Below are 19409 nucleotides of genomic sequence, written 5' to 3'. Positions count from 1 at the left end.
TTATTCCTAGGTGTAGGTGCAGTATATGAATATATGGTATTGAAAACCCATCCCTTGAATTAATGAGGAGATTAAATTGGATTACCATTGATTAAGGGCATCCGAGGCCGGGAGAAGTGGTAATCCAAGTCAGATTTAATTTTTAATTTAACAAAATAAATAAAAAAAAAAAAGTTGTGGAGTGCAGATATAAAAAAGCGTGGTAGGGTGTAAATAACAAGAATGGAGACAAAAGAAGCAGAGAAGAGAAAAGATTGAATGATGATGATGACGTAAAAAATCGCATGTAGTGTGGCCTGTTTGGCGTTACTTGGATCTTTCAAAACCAAGCTTTTTTAAATTAAAAAAAAAACTGACACTCCTTTGACGTAATGGTAAATCCAAGTAAGAGCCTCACCTTACACACTAGACTAGGGGAGGTACCATTTGTATGTTAGCCTCCTCATTCTCCTCTCCTCTCCTCCCTTTTTGGCTTTTGCTTGTTCATCTCTCTGTGACATAGGACACCAATAATGCCTCCATTTTGTATTTATACAATTGTAGGTGGAAACCATGGGTTATACATTGGAGAGTGGGTACTGAAAACTAAATTTAAAACCATGCTTTGGAAAGGTTGGTTTTTGTCCCCTTTCTCTTCTTTCGCGCTTTTGACCATTTTTTTTCCCCGATATTGGACAATTTGACACCCATTTGCGCTTATCAATCGCCTCAAATTTTTAGAAAATACTATTAATTTCAAAAAATTATTATTCATTACTTATATGATAACGTAATTTAATTACAGTATTGCATGATAATTTTAAATTTTTTCCATTATAGTATTATATATTTATCGATTAATTTTACTCATAGCCTTTAAATGATCAAAGCTTTCCAACTCAAACCATCTGTGGTTAATTTCTCCCCTATTTATTTTCAAAGAGATAATTTTGTTAATTCTTAATTTTTAACATGGAATTTAATTGTTGATTTATATTTGTAAAAAAATTATCATGGATTTCCAAAGACACAAAAAAGGAAACGTTCAGGAAACGAATTGGGAAAATCACAGGATCCAATGAGGAAAAATGATGTAGTCACCGAGGAGGAGTTTGTGCTTTGAGTCATGTGTCGGTGACGTCCATTTTCTGTTCAAGCTACTAACCCTTCCTTTTCTTTTTATTTTTTTTAATTATTTATGATATTATTATAATTTAATAAAGATAAAATTATTATTTAGTCTATAAAATTTAATAAGATTAATTATTTAATTTTTATATTTTAAAAATTATACTATTTAATCTCTATATTTTATTTCTGTTAAACTATTTAATTCTCTATTAATTTTTTCAATAATTAAAATTAATTAAATTATTATTTAGTCTCTCTATTTTAATAAATTAATTAGTTAATTTTTATTTTTTTTTTAAAAATATATTCGTTAACCCCTATAATTTGATACTATTAATTATTTAATCATTTAATTAATTTTTATACATAAATTATTCTAATTATCTCTTTCTTATTTTCGATTTAGTTTTCACATGATAATGTTATATTTTTCAAAATATATTATCTAAATAATTAATTTCATTAAATTAGAGAAATTAAATAGTAGTATTTTTAAAAATATAGGATTAATTAATTAATTTTTTAAAAATAAAAAAATTAAATAGTAATTTAAATAATATAAATAATAAAAAATTTTATAGAAAAATGAAATAATTAAATAAAAATAAAATATAAAAATTAAATAGTATATTTTTTAAAATATAAAAATTAAATAATTAATTTTATTAAAATATAAAATATAAAAATTAAAAATATATTTTTTAAAATATAAAAATTAAATAATTAATTTTATTAAAATATAAAATTAAATAATAATTTTCTTTTTAAATAAAAAGATGGTTCAGTATTCGAAATAATGAAATAATTCAGTATTATTTAAATATTTTTAAAATATAATTTTTAATTATATAAAATTTAATTAATTAAAAAATAAATTAAGAAAAAGGAAGCGTTGAAGGTCATAAAGGTAAAATGTTTGGTCAAAAAACTGTGAAGCAAAAACAGCCCAGTCATCGAAACGCCGCAACACATGCGACGCTCTTTGTCTTGCTTACGTTAGCCACACGTGAATCCATTAATTATTATTATTATTGCCTTAATTAATATGTATTATGAAGCCATGCGCGTCCCTAGTCTATATTAGACCACCTCTCACGTGCAGCTGATTAGGTTTGAGAGCATATAGTCAGAGGTTAGGGAATGTGTTTTCTTCCCTCCGTCTTGCTTTCCAGCTATTGATTTCCCTTATTTTAATTACCCAATTTCTTATCGACTTTGTCTTTGACATTTTTTTTTTTTACCAAATCCGAATTTTCTTTTTTATTTTTTCTTATTAAATTATTTAAAAAAAAATTTCATTACCTACTTGCTGAGATTGATTTTTGAGTAGAAATTGGTATGTTCACGTGTGATATGTGCATCGTTAGACAAAAAAGAAGAGAAGAGAATCCATGTTGATAATGAATTGAGAATCTGTTGTCGTGTGAAACAACATATGATGCTTGAATATACAAAGGGAAGATGATTACTCATCCTTAATTATTTGTTTTCTTAGTCTATGATTAGACCTTTAACCACCTCTATTTATTTAGTCATGCACGTAACAACCAACTTGTTTTTTCTTTCTTAATAAAATCAATCCATGATTGGTCTGATGACATTTCATAGAATAAGAATGAATGATTCCAAATTTTCCAACCAAAATCTGTTTCCTAAGTCAAGAAAAACAACCAAACTCAATTTGATCTTTTTTTTTTTTTTTTTCCCCTTTGAATATGAATAAATGTCTCTCTCTCAAATCAATAATCCACCTGTTGAAGTTGCAATCAACATCAGTTGATTTTATATATTTAAATTTATCTTCCATGCCTGAAATCAATTCCATTGTAAATAAACATTTCTGCACAACGTCAACCTCTTGCTCAAAATCCTCTGCCCCTTAGTTACAATGACTATGTCCTAAAAAAGACTTGTATTTGTAGAATTTTGCAAAAAAAAAAAAAAAAAGAGAGAAACTTAAAGAAACAATGCACAACAAAATGCTGAATGAAATATATGATTCTTGAAATAAAAATATTCATTCTTTTAAAACTAAGGAGAAACGAGAATCTACAAATTTTAGCTGAAAAGTCTAAAAATTGGATCAGAGCAGCTCCTCCCACAGGTTGAAGAAGGATAAAAAGTCAGCTCAGGAACGACGAAGAAGGATTTGATCAGCCAGCTGTACAGTTTAAAAGCAAACAAAGTTTATTTCTTCCTCTACAATCCTACATTGTCACTGCTTGAATCCATTAGAATTGTCAGTCTCCTTGCTGTTTTCATGAAGTCACTGCAAGAAATGAATCAACACACATCCTCTCAAAAAATAGAACACTCAGAAAAATAACCATCACAGGCTTAAATAACAAAAGACTCACACCTGAATGGTTCACACCCAATGTGTTTGACGGCGCCTGTAACATCACGGTAAAGCACATTGTTTAGTGTCTCCGAATTCTCTATCTTAAACATGTCCGCTAGTTTTTTGTTTAGCTCTTCATAAGAGCTGAGCAATGAAAGGTCGAGAGTCCGACCCACATCCTCTAATTCCATGAAGACTTTGCAGTGACCAATCTCCAAGGAGGGCTCATTTTCTTGGGGGTTATTCTTGTGCCATTGGAAACCCTCACATGATGACCGCTCCGACAGGCTTTGCTGATGAAGAGCAGATCCAGAGCCATCAGAAAAATTTGTCATTTTATCTAAATTTCCTTTAGATGAACTATTTCCAGTATGAACTGGTGACACTGTATCACCAGAGCAACTAAGAGAGATTTGCTGCTCAGTGAGTATAGGTTGACCAAACAGTACAAGTTGGGGTGTCTTCACATCATCAGTTTTCTTTGAAATCTGGGTAGAATGCGCCATGGTTAGCACACAAGATACATTCTCACTCATGCTAGGCTTTTGAATGATAGGACTATTTGAGATTCTAGTATGAGTAGCAGCATGATCAAGTAGTGGCGGGAAACCAGCCGGAAGTAGACCAGTCTGCAGTTTACTGAGGTGGAGATCTGATAAAGGTAGACCATAATGAGCATGCCTGGCTCCCTGCATGCCAGCAGGACTGTTGTCCGGTAGACAACTAAAGGGGTTGCTGGGCCCAAGGAGGTTGCCGGAAAACGACGGAATTGGAAATTGACCATCAAGGGGAAAATCAGGGTGTTGTGGGAATCTCAACTTCTTCCTTGGTGGTGAGAAAGGGGATAGATGGATGGCGGGCATGTTTGATACCAATTCCACTAGCCATGGGCTAACACGTTTCACATTTTGAAGCAAATCAGGTTCATCCCATGTAACCTGAAACATATGACTATGGCAAATAAGAAAGGCACCATTGGAATAGAAATTAACTAATTAAATGTTGTTGTTTTAACCCTTTTACACATTAGCATCATAAAATCCAGGTTCTTAGAATGAAAATTCAACTATCCATGTATACCTATCCATAACAGCAAGAAAGCATACTAACTTCTTTGTATGACAACAGATCATATACTAAAATTAAAGAGCCAAACAATCCCATTAAGCATTAGAATCAGTTTATCTCAATGAACAGAATAGGAAACGGTATGCTAATGCTTCCAAAATGTGCAAAAAAGGCAACTTCTGAAGTATAATGATTTTCGAAACTCGTATGCTCAGACAAATAAAACACTGCTATTTTTTTTATATATATTACAAATGCAAGAAGCATATACTGTGTTGAGAAGCATTCAGATCAAGTGAGATCGCAGTACCTGGAGGAGCCTCCATGGTGAATCCGGCCAACGAAGAGGATCAGCAACTTGAGCAGAAGAAATAGTCCCCATGAACCAACTAATCCTGGAAGAATCTTCAGTTTCAAAGGCCATCTTGAACCTCATCCCAGAACACCACCGAATTTGCAAAGCTGTTTTTACCAAAGAAGCCTTCACACAGAACTCAGGAGTACTAGCTCGAGGGTAGTAAAAGACTTCAAAGGGTTGTCCATTTGCAGCGAGAGTAGCTGCTTCAGTAACTGATTCAGGCCTCACTTTCCCCTTCCCCATCAAAACCCCATTCACTCTGGAACCATTTCCATTCCCATTACTATTCCCATTTCCATTTCTTAATAGCTTATTTTCTTCCTCTCTAAAAAAAGCACTGAATCCTCCATAAGGCATAACACAGTTCCCACCTGCAGGATTCCAAGAAGACTCAGGACCTCCTCCAATTCCCCTCTTAGCTCTTCGAATCCCAACACAAAGATCTCCATTCTCTGCCCTCAAAAACACTATGGAATCCCCTGCAACCAGCTTTTTATGATTCACAAATGTGCTCCAGCCAGTAGTTAAAAGATGTCTCCTTGGTGTCCCTCTATAAATATGCCTAAATTTCCATGTATCTCCATGAACATCCTTAGCAAGAATGGTCTGCACAGGCGGATCCGCTGAGTAATCCAGCCGTGGAAAAATGGTCTCTGCACAATACCTTGGCACGGAGAAACCTCCACCATTGTTAGCATCCGATTGGGTCAATGTCTTAGCAAAGGAAGCTGGCTTATTCTCTTGCCCTTCTCCCCCATTAATTACACGTTCCTCTTCTTCCTCCAAACCAGGCTCGCTGCTAGTAATTGGAGCCAACTTCATGTTGGCATAAACCTCATCGGTTTCAGGATCAGCCATGAATTTAACAGCCAAAACCCTACAAAGGATATATGAAGGGACGCGAGGGAAGTTCCTGAAATCCATAGGACCAGAGGCATGCTCACAGTGGCCTTGAGGGAAGTAGAAGACCTTGGAGTTCACCATAGGCATTTGGATCATTCCACCAGCGCAGGCATGCCATAGCTGAGAGTCTAAGCACTTCTCCACCTCCTTCACCCTCTCTTTGGCTTCCATAAATGTAATCATTTCACTTTAGCAAAAAAAAATCTACTTTATTGTCTCTGATGATTTGTCCTGTAAAAACCAGATAGATCAAACCAATTAGGCATAGTTTCCATAAACATACACCAACCAATCAATTTCAGAAAAATGAAAGTAGCAGAGTTCCATTGAATTGTTACCTTATATAGCACATATATGTTGAAGACAGAAGATATCGACTAAAGAATCGTTGTGTCGCACGTATTGAGGGAATTGGATGATACAAACAAATTATAATTCAAATCCACAAAACTTGAAACATTTCAAATCCCATAACTTTGATTACTCTTAATTTCCATCTCTCCATCATCATTCTAACAACTGCAAAAAGCCAAATAGTTAAAGACAAGCAGCACACAAGAAAGATAATTTCTTTTTTCTTCTACAAAAACAAATCGTCAAATTTAATGACTGAAACCACGATTTCCAACACAAAAAAGAGACTGTTCAATCCCACTAAGACAGATAACATCATCTTTGTATCTTCCTTGGTCACAAATCACTTCATAAACACCAAGACCACTTATCCCAATCACAACAGCAGAAAACACTCCCCCAATTTAGACACCATTCTCCACCTACCCAACTAAGCTTTTAATCCCTTGAAAATCCAATGTCTCACATGTGAATGAATTGAATACCCAGGTATCCACTCAAAGCTATTCAAGCCACAAGTTCATAGATGAGAGAGTTTATTCTCAACATAATAAATAGAAATGTCCAGGGGGTTTACCTTATTGTCTGAAGATTGACTTTCTATTGTTGTGGTTATGCGGTAGGGGCACCCAAAAACAATTCAACAGGAAACGCTACCATGGGGGATCAAGAGCTTCTCAATGAGTTCAAGGCTGAAAGGAATTTTCCCACTATGAGGTAAGGAACAAATTCGAAAGAAGAATTACCACAAACACCTTCAATCCTTTACTCTTGTTTCTGTGATTTTTCCTTTTTCTTGCTATCCAGTCGTTTATCAGTGAGAAAGATTCAGAGTGTAACATCTTTATCCCTACTTATAATCATCCTTCCTTTGCTTCCCAGGGTCATGGAGTTTAGTCAATCTGAGCTCTAAAACTATCAACTGATATCAATAATCACTTTATATCACCTGCAAAACTAGTAAGTTGAGAAGAGTTAGTACAAACTTAGTGAGCGAATAAATAAATAACGAAGAGAGAACAGACAAGATTTTGATATTTAACAATAACAATATGCTATCTAGAATAAGTCGGCTGAATACATATCATTAAATCAAATCAGAACTAAAATAAAATTCATGCTGAATACATACCATTAAATCAAATCAGAACTACAATAAAATTCATGCTGTAAAAATATTATTGAAATATATATATATATATATATATATATATATATATGTTAAAATATCATAAAATCTAAAATATCTGCATACATTTGCAATATATTTCCTATAGATAGTGCTTTCATTTCATACGCATAAAATAAACTCTGGCAGCTTGAGAGCAATGCTGGCATCTTAGGCTCTATGATGATTCTACCGGCTCAAAAGCAATAAAAATGCTGGTTATATACATGTGCTAAGTTATTCTTAAAGGTTGATCACCTGATATACACCTTAAAGATTGTATATATTAAGCGTTGTCCCAAAGATATTATAAATATAAACCGAGCTGAAAATAAATCACCTATCATTGATGTGCTATCTATTCGGTGTATGTATTGAGTGTATTCGGCCATTTATTCAACTATAATTATAAATCTCATTTTATTTAATAATAAAGTATAAAACTGCCATTCTCTCTTCCTATTTACGTAATTAGGAATAATGTAAATAATTTACATTAATAAAATATCAGTGTTATATGTTTATCCACTCACCTGTTATTGTAAGATTCCAACTCACAAATACCATTTTTTCTTCCATACAAACTATACTACAAAAGCTCCTCCTAAAAATATCAAGATATAATTATAATCAGGTTCAGCCATAAACTTCAATTCCATATTAATATCTAATAAAAATTTAACAACATCTCCTCTTAAAATTAGACTAAACTCTCTGCCACAAAACTCAATCCACAACTTAACAATTATATTAATTTACACAAATTTTCAATTTATATATTCATACAAATATTAATTCTAACATTTCATACTTAAATCTCAATTAAAATATTATACAATATATCCATATCACCAAAAATTAAACTAAACATTAATATTTATTTTTCAAAATATTCCACAATCACTTAAAAATTCAATAAACACCATATGCTATCCCAAAATAATTTTAATTCCATTAAAATAGCTTATTTAACTTAACTCAATCCTTAATACCAAATCTAACAATTTGTCCATTTAAATTTATATATCACATTTCAATTGTCAAATAAATTCCAAATTTTATCCATATATTCAAAACATCAAAATACAAAATCGGTAAAAATTTTAGCATCAAATTATCTCTACATGATGAGATATCAACATATCTATCCACCCCTTCAAATTTTAAATTTTTCAGAAATAATTCTCACTCACACACAACTCATACAAAACAATTTATATCTCATAAAACATAAGTCTAATATTCATCAAATTTTAATACGACAGTCTGGACATCGTAATGATCATCTCTACCAAATTTCATATATTTTTTAAGCATTCTAATTATTTAATTTCCTCAAATTTCAGCAGCCCAAAATTCAAAATTTCAATTCAGACAGCCTAAATTCAATATTTATATCTCCAAATTCAGCAATTGAAAAATTCTCAAATTTTAGCCATAAATTTTAGACATATAAAACTTAAACACATCCAAAAATCAATAATGAAAAACTTACCAAACCCACCTGAACAAATGAAAAAGCTGCTGCCCTGCAGAAATCTTCTTTTCTTGATCCTAATTTCCTTCTTCCCTTCCTTTCTCTAATTTCCTATATTCCAAACTAAAATCCTTCTTTTTCCCCTTATTGGTGTGCTTTCTTGCTGGAGAAACTCCAAAGAATTCAGCCATCCTTCCTTGCTCTCTCTTCTTCTCTCTTCCTTCTTCTGCTCTTCTTTTCCTATCTTTTTCTGATTCTTCTTTCCTTTTTATCTTGTTTCTTCTTTTAACTTCAATTCCAAATTTAACTTTCTCCTCCAAATAACAACCATATTTAATATCACAGAGATCAGAGAGGATGGAAGAAAGGACCCTTTGCGTCCGAGATGGTTAAAGCGCTGAGAAAGAGGAGCAGATAAAAAGACTATCAACAAATAAAGAAAGAGAGCAACATGAAAGAAAGGAGCCCCTGAGTCCGAGATGGTTAAAGTGCTGAGAAAGAAGGAGCAGATATAAAAAACTATCAACAGATAAAGAAAGAGAGCAACTTTTTGGATCATGCAAGAGTCCAAAAAGCACACACAGAAACAACAGGAAAAGGCTTTCACATAAACACTACACAACCAACTCTCCAAGAAAAAGATAAATAGGTGGTGGGGTGTAGTGGCAGTAGTAATTATAGTGGCTATAGTACTAGTTTTTTGATTCATGTGTATCCGTTTTTTTTTTTTTTTTTCCTGATTTCTTAGCATTTTCTTCGGATCTGAAGTAAGCTATCTGTATCTTTGAAAGCCAGCATAACAACAAAGATCTTTAAGGCAGCTGTCTAATTTTCCATTTTATTTTTCTCTTTTTTGATAAATAAATAAATTAATTAGACAAATTAAACTCTCCCCTGTAGATCATCAAATCCAGATTAGCCATTGTAATTATTTATTTTCATGTGATGAATGATGCACGCACGCCTATAAAATATTGATTTATCAATTCCTTTTGTGAATATTTAAATGGATAAGTTGTAATAATAATAATAATAATAATAATAATAAAGTTTTTGTTGGTTTCCTTGTCCATATATTTTACTAATTAAAAATATTTTAAAATATATTAATTCAATATTATCAAAATTAAATTTAAAGTATTTTAATAATTATTTTTAATAATATTAAAAAAAATCTTTTTTCTTTTAATTTCTGAACTTTAATGTGAGTATCTATGAATGTGGACCGCTCTAAAAGCAAGGGAAAGTCGTTAACCAGATAAGCTTAACCGTGGTTAATGAGAAGCAATTTTAGTCAACTATAGTTAAAATGTTACTAGACCAAGGGTTTACGCACATTTGTAGAGTTAACTACAAATTGTTTAGCGGAACCCTCTGGTCAATGACCCATCATTGCAAAATAGACTAATTGGTAATTAAATAGAAATTTAGAACCATAATAATAATAATAATAATAATAATAATAATAATAATGATAAATCAGTTATTTTCTTAAATAAACAATTTTTACAAATTGAGTCATAACATGTCAACTCCGCCTAAGTAGTTTGCGCTTAGCCAGCCCCAAGTCTGGATAAAGGAGGAGGGTTGCGATACGTAACAATCAACGTAAAAATTTCGTCGCAATGGATTCAAATGATATAAACGTTGGGGTGTCCTTTACTTACGACGCTCTACATCGGAGCCCGAGTATAAAGAGAAATATGCAAGGGTGTAGGGCATTCACCGAAAGCGACGCGCAATGCCGATGCCTATGTGTGGTGTTAAATGAGTAAGGGTTCCCACATCATGGATGGGTGTGGGTAAAGAAGTTAGTCTATAAGATAGATAATAGACCAGATAGTAGAATAGAACACCAGATAGACATAGAGAACAATAAAAGATATCATAGAAGGAGATCAATTAGGAAGGAACATGATAGGAGGAGAATCAGGGTTGGTACTTGGAATATTGGATTAATTACAAGAAAATTAATGGAGCTTGCGGATACCTTAAAAAGGAGAAGGGTGAATATTGCTTGTATTAAGGAGACTAAATGGGTAGGAGAGAAAAGTAAGAAAGTGGGTAATTCAGGGTACAAACCGTGATTTATCAGAAATGAGAGAAATAAGAACGGTGTGGCATAATCATAGACAGGACGTTGAAAGATGCTGTAATAGCTGTGAAAAGAGTAAGAGATAGAATTATACTAGTAAAGCTAGTACTAGAAGGAAAAACAATAAATGTAGTTAGTGTTTATGCCCCACAAATAGGACTAGATAGTGAGAGTAAATAAAGGTTTTGGAAAGATATGGATGATCTAATGCAAAATTTACCGAATGAAGAGAATATTTTCATCGGTGGAGATTTGAATAGATATGTAGGAAGTGATAGGCAAGGCTATGAGAATGTTCATGGAGGTTTTGGATTTGGCAACCGAAATGAGGAGGGAAAAAACATTCTAGACTTTGCTATGACATACAACCTAATACTAGCAAATACCTACTTCATAAAAAGATAGTCACATTTAGTGACTTTCAAAAGTGAGCAACATAGAAGCCAAATTGACTTCCTTTTAACTAGGAAGACAAATAGAGCTTTATGCAAGGATTATAAGGTCATTTTTGGAGAGGCTTTAACAAGTTAACATCGATTAGTGGTCTTGGATGTCAAGTTTAGGAACAATTCAAGTAAGGTTAAAAGAAATTGTGTAGCCCGAACAAAGTGGTGAGAGTTTAAAGGAGTAAAGCAAGTGAAGTTTAAAAATGAGCTTTTCGAGTCTGAAGCATGGAAGCTGGATATGGAGGCCAATGATATGTGGATACAGATGACATCAAAGATTAGAAAAGTAGCTAGAAAAGTACTTGGAGAGTCTAAAGAACATGGACCACCCTCAAAAAAGAGATGGTGGTGGAATGAGGAAGTACAAAAGGCAGTGAAGAGAAAGAGATAATGGTATAAGAAATTACCTAAGTGTGATAATAATAAGGCATATAAACAGTACAAGATAGCAAAGAAAGAAGCAAAAAAGGCAGTTAGTCATGCAAGAGCGTAGCCCTTTGAAAAGTTATATGAGAAACTTGGAACTAAAGAATGAGAGAAAGATATTTATAGATTAGAAAGGAGGAGAGAAAAGAAATATCAAGATCTCAATCAAATTAGGTGTATTAAGGATAAAGAAGGAAAAGTGTTAGTGAAAGATGAGGACATTAAAAAAAGATAGAGAAATTATTTTGATGATATCTTTAATAATAGTCAAAATGATAATAGCATAAATATAGACTACAGAACAATAGAAAAAAATGTGAATTATACTAGAAAGATTAGACCTTTAGAAGTAAATGAAGCACTTAAGAGAATAAAAGTGAGTAAAGTTTCTGGACCTGATAGAATACCAATTGAAGTGTGGAAGTGTTTGGGAGATATGTGAGTAGCATGGTTAACTAAATTATTTAATAAGATTCTAAATTCAAAGATAATGCTTGATGAATGAAGAATGAGTATTTTAGTACCTATTTTTAAAAATAAGAAAGACATACAGAGTTACTCATACTGTAGAGGAATTAAACTCATAAGCCATACTATGAAGTTGTGGGAGAGAGTTGTGGAACATCGACTACATCGTGATACTTCTATCTCACCCAATCAATTTGGCTTCATGCCTGGTGTAGGAGGGGGGCATGAGGTGAAATATCATCCATTAGAATTATATAAAATGTACTAGGTAATGTCCAGGAAAGATGATGGACTCACAATGGTCTTACTTAAGTACCACATCCTTAGACAATATTTTCTAGACATGCACTTCATACAATCCTAATAGAATCAAACCACTGGTAAGTACCGTTTTCCCATAACACTACCACGGTACTAAGGATTTATGCCACGAAGGCATAGATAGACAGGAGTCGCCACCTGGGTAATACCCGGGACGTATTCAGTGTTTCTTCCAAGGGTCATGGATGGCAATTTACTCATTGCAGAGTTTCCATAACCGTCATTACCATAGCCCAATGTCTAGGTTTGAGATAGTGGGTACGTAAGGGGAAGGTGCTAGGTACTCCTTACGCCTGGTCTAACCTCGTTAATTCGAGTGCCAGTCCTCTACTAATGTTTCTAAAAGTCTTGTTTATTATTCCTTTATTAAACTTCATCCTAAAAAATGCAATTCTAATCCTATACACATAAGTAATTCACAAAAGGGTTATTGTTTACAAATAATTTTCATGCACAAGTAATTCCTATCTGTGGGGTTGCTAATTATTTAAATGATATTTACCAGATGACTAAAATTAATTTATTATTGAGAATTTAATTTACAAACAAATTTAATTTCAAATAACCCTACGTTTCTATTTAACCTAATTAATTAATTTTCACCAAGTTACCTTAAGGATAATTGAACTAAGTTAATTATGTACATGCGTAATTTATTCTAATATCATATAAGGCCCAAACAATCGCAACCTAATAAAGATTTCTAACATGCAAATTTATTTTACAATTACTAATTATTAAATTAAATTTATTTTACATGCCAATGTTAGTTTAATTTACAAACAAGGTTAATTTTAATTTACAAACAAGGTTTTATTTAAATTAATTACATACAAACATCAGTTAAATTAAAAACAAAATTAATTTTAATTTACCAAATAAAAATCCTATTATTACTACAATTTTATGTCAATAGTTATTTTAGAAATTTAGGATTATTTACTTATTAGTAATTGCAGTTGACATTGAGGTAAGCTACCCTTAAAAAATAGTCTTCTCTTTTAGTATGGCAATGATATCCCTGGCTTACTCCTGTTTAGCTCCATGTAAGCTCCACGCAAATGCCCTCTTTGGTACTTACCTTAGAGCTACTTACCAATTTTGTTTGTAATAAAAAAAATAAAGAAACTAAAGAAAATAAGAAAATATTAATAAAAATTTACATTTAATTCTAACTCTAGTCTCCTAAAGGGTTAAGATTCCTAATTAGTTATAACTACCTAAGGGTCCACATCTTCTAACATATTCCAAATAATTCATAACACTTCTTGAATTAAAAAAGTATAAAAAAATAGATCAAATATCAATTGGAACCCAAGAAAATATAAGAACATGCATAAAACATACAATTTCCAAATTCTGGCAGATTGACAGTAGCAAGAAATTTGATTTTTGAAAAATAGTTAAACAAGCCTAAAAATCATAAAAAAATTACAAAAGATAGCCAAAAACATCATATAACATCATAAAATTTATAAATCAAACAAAACCCTAGCCGAATGGTCTACACAAATCATAAGAATTGCACTACTTGTTTGTAAAATTCATAACTCACCAACCATAACAGATATGAATGCAAAAATAATTGGAAAAGATTCACAAGATTTCAAACTTAATTTTAGACACTAAATTTACACAAAAATATTAAGAAACAAGAGAGATATGGGCTCCACAACTCAGGTATCCTGTAAATCAGATTTTACAGGAACCTTAACTTCAAGTAGCCATAACTTGAAAAATATTAAAGTTTTTTTAGTGATTCTTGAGCCTAAAATTAATAGAATTTTGTGTAGAATATGAATATAATTTTTACAAATTTTTTTACAGATTCAAAAAATAACGAAAGTGGAGACGTGCTACGGGAGTTTTATGTGATCGTAAGATTCCCAATAAATTGAAAGGAAAATTTTACCGTATAGCCATACGACCGGCTATGTTATATGGTAGTGAGTGTTGGGCACTGAAAGAGTCGTATACATCTAAGATAAGAGTTGCAGAGATGAGAATGTTAAGGTGGATGAGTGGCCATACTAGACTAGATAAAGTCCGTAATGAGAGTATTAGAGAAAAGGTAGGAGTGGTGCCAATTGAAGATAAGTTGAGAGAAGGGAGATTGAAGTGGTTTGGTCATGTGAAGCGTAGACATAGAAGGCTCCAGTTAGACAAGTAGAGCACATTAGGTTAGAGGATAGAAAGAAAAAAAGGGGTAGACCTAAATTGACTTGGAGGAGAGTAGTACAACATGACCTAGAAGCATTACACATTTCTGAGGATTTAACCCAAAATCGTTCAGAGTGGAGAAAGCGAATCCATATAGCCGACCCTAAATTTTTGGGATAAGGACTTAGTTGAGTTGAGTTGAGTTTAATAAAAATACGAGAGATAGAAAACTGAACATGTGCAGAGTTATGTATCCCCTCAAATTAAACATAATTACATGATCTATATGAACATATAAAATAAATTAAAAACAAAGAACATAGAATTAAATATTACATGACATAGATTTTGAAAAGAAAATAAAAGAACTAACCTTTAAGAAATATCGCTAGAAAGAAAGAAGAACTAAAAGAATTTTGGCTATTCCTCTCTTTAATTTTTTTTCTTTTTTTATTTTTTTTTTGTCTTCTCCTCCACCTCCTTTTTTCCTTTTTTTTTTTTTTATCATCAGTAGGGTATTTATAGGGTTTTGGGAGAGAGGTGTAATAGAGTTTGGAGTCCTAGAGTGATAAAGTTCAAATAACTTAAACAACTAGGATTGAGGAATTTGAGTGAGACTGGGATATGGGTGAGGTGCTCTAACCAATAGAAAGAGAGGAAAATGGGGTGGCACCAATAGGGAGTGAGGAAGAGGTGGAGCCAAAAGGGGAGAAGAGTTTGGATAAGAGATGGATAGAAAAAAAAAATATTTTCTTATTTTAATTTTCAAAAAATAAATTAAATAGGTCTTATTTAAAATTTCTAATTAGCCTTTCTTAGACCCATGGGACCCAATTAAACTCAATTAGGTCTATTTAAGAATTACCCATATTAAATTTAAATAAAACAAAATTTTATTTAAATTAAATTAATTTTCCAAAAAAATATATTATTTTTTTTTCAAGATCATGCCACGGAATTAATAATTCTGTTTTATGCCTCTAATTATATCTTACAGTCACATAATTTTTTCATCATCGGATTTCTCACGGCTTCAATGTTATCATCGGATTTCTCACGGCTTCAATGCACATACTCATAATAAATCACAAAAATAATGGTCTACAGTTTTCATTCCACTTTGGCGAAAGTTGAAATCAATGCGAAAGTATTGCTCAAGTTTTGTCAAAGTGAAACTCAATCTTCTAATAACTATGAAACATTGGCTATAAGGATTGAGTACATCTTGCTTGGTCAACATACTCTATATTATGAGACTAGCTACGGTCTCATAACCGTGATAACTGTGTCATGTGAAAATCGAGTGCATCTTGCTCTGTCGATACACCTGTGTTATGAGACTAGCTAGGGTCTCATGACAATGGCAACTGCGTGATTTGAAATGTTGTGGATTCGTATTTAGGACCGCTGACCTAAACTACCTACGTATCCCCCTCGCTATCCTGAGGAAGAATTAGACCCACTTGTAGTTCGACACTTGAAACTGTGGTGATGCATGTTATTCTACACCTTACATACCTACAGGTGACATGTTGATGCGTGTTTTTCTACGCCTTACACAATTATACCATATGCCCTAAACATCGTCTAAGGACTTACCAAAAAAATCTGTCATCAAATATTGTAGGTTCGTATTTAAGACAGCGGTCCTAAACTATATACGTATCCCCCTCGCTATCCTGAAGAAGAATCAGACCCCCTCGTAGTTCGACACTTAAAACTGTGGTGATGCATGTTCTTCTATGCCTTACACACTTACAGGTGACATGTTAATGCATGTTATTCTATGCCTTACACAACTATGTCGTGCGCCCTAAACAACGTCTATGGACTTATCAAAAAAATATCTATTTTATGATTTAAAAAAATTGAGATGACTAGGTTTCAAAACTCTTTTTGTGATTTTTGTGCTTCTTGTATGCTACTTTCTATCATGGGTATGCTGATTTTACTAGAGATTCTAAAAACAACTTAGTCCTCTGGGGGACCTCTTTTTGTAAAAACTTTCTTATAACCTCAAAATTTTTGAGAAGAATTGTTCACCAAAAAAGACTTCCTTAAAGTCACAATACAATTTCCTTCTGATTTTTCTTTTTCTTCTCTCCTCCTATGGTTTCTGCCTTGACTCATTTCTCTTCCATGAACTCTATTCTTTGTGCCCTAACTTTTGCCTGAAATGCTCTTTTGAGTTTTCATTTCAGTGAGCTTGCTCTAACTTTTGCCTAAGCAGCCCTTTCGGGTTTTCCACTTAGCGAGCTCTCTTTTTTTCTTTTCTTTTTCTTTTTCTTTTTCTCTTTTTTTTTTTTAATTAGACAATCACCAGGGCATTCATATCAAGCACCTATTCTGTCATGCTCACAAGACAATAGGTTAAATCAAAACAATGCAGTTCAATTACTTAATCTTTTGATGTATCCCTTAAGACATAAACATTCACAATCATAATTAAATAAAACATATTCCTAGCTAATGCAATAAAAGCTTCTTTATTTATTCAGGTATACCATTACTCCCTCTTACATTTAGTTTTACCAAATTTTCAACTTTCGAAAGCTAGAAATAAGCTTTATAACCTGCTGAATGACCTTTCAGGTTTTCCATCCAGACCTTCTCTCATCTCTTCTTTTGCCTAGGCCACCTTTTGCATATTTTCAATCTAGCATTTTTTTCTTTTCTTTTTTTTTTTTTCCTTTGACCCTTACTTTTGCCTAGATCGCCTTTTATAGGTTTTCAGCCTAGCAGGCCTATCTCACACAAAATACTATTTGAGCCTGTCTAAATTGATTGGTTCTTGAAATTCATTCATATCCAGGTCTGATATTCTTATAACACCTCCTGGCAAGATCTTTTTGACTATGTATGGACCATCCCAGTTTGGCTTAAACTTTCCTCTTAGATCAAAAGAGATGGGCCGAGCTTGTTTTAAAACCTTGTCTCCCTCTTTAATCTTTCTTGGCTTCACCTCTTTATTAAAGGCCTTAGCTATCTCCCTCTAATAAGCCTGTATATGATACAAGGCTCACATTCTTTTTTCATCAATCAAAGCTAGTTCTTCATATCTCTTCTAAGCCCACTAATTTTTTAGGATCTTAACTTCTAGAATCAATCTTAAGGATCCGACCTCTTACTTAATGGATAGCATTGCTTTTAGTCCCATACACTAAAGAGAATGGGGTTGCCCTCGTGGATGTCCTTGTAGTACTACGGTAACCTTAAAGAACATAAGGGAGTTTTTCAGGCCAATCCTTATATATTTTGAACATTTTTTTTCCCAACTAGAACCTTTCCATTCATATGGGGACCACACATTCCTGCATGTACTTCTTTCATTATTTGCTCAGCCTATTTTTCTATCACACATAAGAGTTTGTAGAATTGCCCCCCAGCTAAAGTAAGTTGAGTGGCTAATCTATGAATTGTTACTCTATCTCTTTTATTGGCTGATTGTGAGTATTCTCTTGCCTCCAGAGATCTCCTTATGTCTTCATACCATTTTCCTTCTCCCTCTAGGTCCACAAGTGCTACTACTAATCCTTCATAGCATGAAATTTTACTCCTCATTAGGATAACTAGCTAAGTAAACTTTTGATCACTATTTTCCTATGGGGACACCAGCGTGGCTTGGTAATCGGCCATCTGATTTTAAGCTCGAGGCATGTGCTTCTTGGTACTTTGTTAACAAGGCTATAAATTTATCTCTTTCTTCTTGGGTTAAATCTTCAGCTAACTTAATGTCTTTAGGATTATAGGTGTACCCAAATTAATAGGGATCGATTTTGATGCATTAATAGAAATTGATTCTAAATGATTATGAATGTCATGCATAGACCTATTAGAATAAACATTAAATAAGTAAGCAAAAGGATTAGTCATATTAGTAATTTTTGCCTTGAAATCTTCATCAAGTACATCAGAAATGGAAACATCAGTATCACTACTGTGAGCATTATAAAAGACAAACTCAAACTTAGGAGTGTAACTTTAGGTTCTTGGCTTTTATGCAATCTTTAGATCAATGGTGTTGATTTTCTACTCTAATTCTTTCATATGTGATAACCCCTAATCATATGTCAAGGTAATTGCCCCCTCTTTCAAGAACTTAAGAGACTTTGGCTCTTCTTCCTCTTCTGTTGGCTCATAGCCCAAACCATGACTCATGATCTGCCCCTTCCCTTCATCTCAAGAAAAATTACCAGACCTTCTATACTTTCTCCTAGGCCTGTGCTAAGAAAAAACTTCATCCCTTTCTTCATAGTAGCCACTTTTAAATCCATCTAGTTTTTATAGATCCCAATAACTTGAAAATCAGAAACTAGTGGAATTAAACCATCTAGTTGTAATGCAACTACCTCTTCATCAAAATTGGTCCAAACATCTAAAGGAACCTCATCATAGCTAGAATTATGACAAATGCCAACAACCATTATAGACTGAGGTTCATTGGGCTTTTGGATGGGTTGGATAGGTTCATTGGGCTTTTGGATGGGTTAGATAAAGTCAATAATTATGTTAGGGTTATTTGGGGTGATGCAGATCATGTAGAGACTTGGTGTAGGTGGAAATTTTGGTTATGCATTGGGCTAGTGTGGGTTTTTTTTTAATTGATTTTTTGGGTCAATTATCCTTTTGACATCAATTAGGTCTTAGATATCATGCTTAAGTTGAAAGCATTAGTCGGTGTCATGACTGTGGGCATTGGTAGAATCGGTAACAT

At 32.9% G+C, this 19409-nt stretch overlaps 1 protein-coding gene across 4 annotated transcripts; it reads right to left on the bottom strand.

Annotated features, from left to right (window-relative positions):
- Window positions 1-3090: 3090 nt before the first annotated feature.
- Window positions 3091-9500, bottom strand: LOC110665880 (auxin response factor 18). Of its 4 annotated transcripts, none has more exons than XM_021826174.2 (6): window positions 8807-9500; window positions 6712-7083; window positions 6119-6299; window positions 4830-6011; window positions 3470-4389; window positions 3091-3379 (listed from the first exon to the last, which is right to left on the bottom strand). In XM_021826174.2, exons 4-6 carry the CDS (start codon window positions 5961-5963, stop codon window positions 3310-3312), a joined length of 2124 nt encoding a protein of 707 aa, XP_021681866.2. In that variant the 5' UTR covers window positions 5964-6011; window positions 6119-6299; window positions 6712-7083; window positions 8807-9500; the 3' UTR covers window positions 3091-3309. The 4 variants fall into 4 exon arrangements, with proteins under 4 accessions (XP_021681866.2, XP_021681867.2, XP_021681868.2 ...); XM_021826175.2 differs by having other exon boundaries at window positions 6712-7091; window positions 8798-9452; XM_021826176.2 differs by having other exon boundaries at window positions 8798-9452.
- Between the last annotated feature and the right edge of the window lie 9909 nt (window positions 9501-19409).

The sequence above is a fragment of the Hevea brasiliensis genome, chromosome 5 (assembly GCF_030052815.1).
Source record: "Hevea brasiliensis isolate MT/VB/25A 57/8 chromosome 5, ASM3005281v1, whole genome shotgun sequence".
NCBI lineage: Eukaryota > Viridiplantae > Streptophyta > Magnoliopsida > Malpighiales > Euphorbiaceae > Hevea > Hevea brasiliensis.
This window is presented reverse-complemented; position numbering and strand designations above follow the sequence as displayed.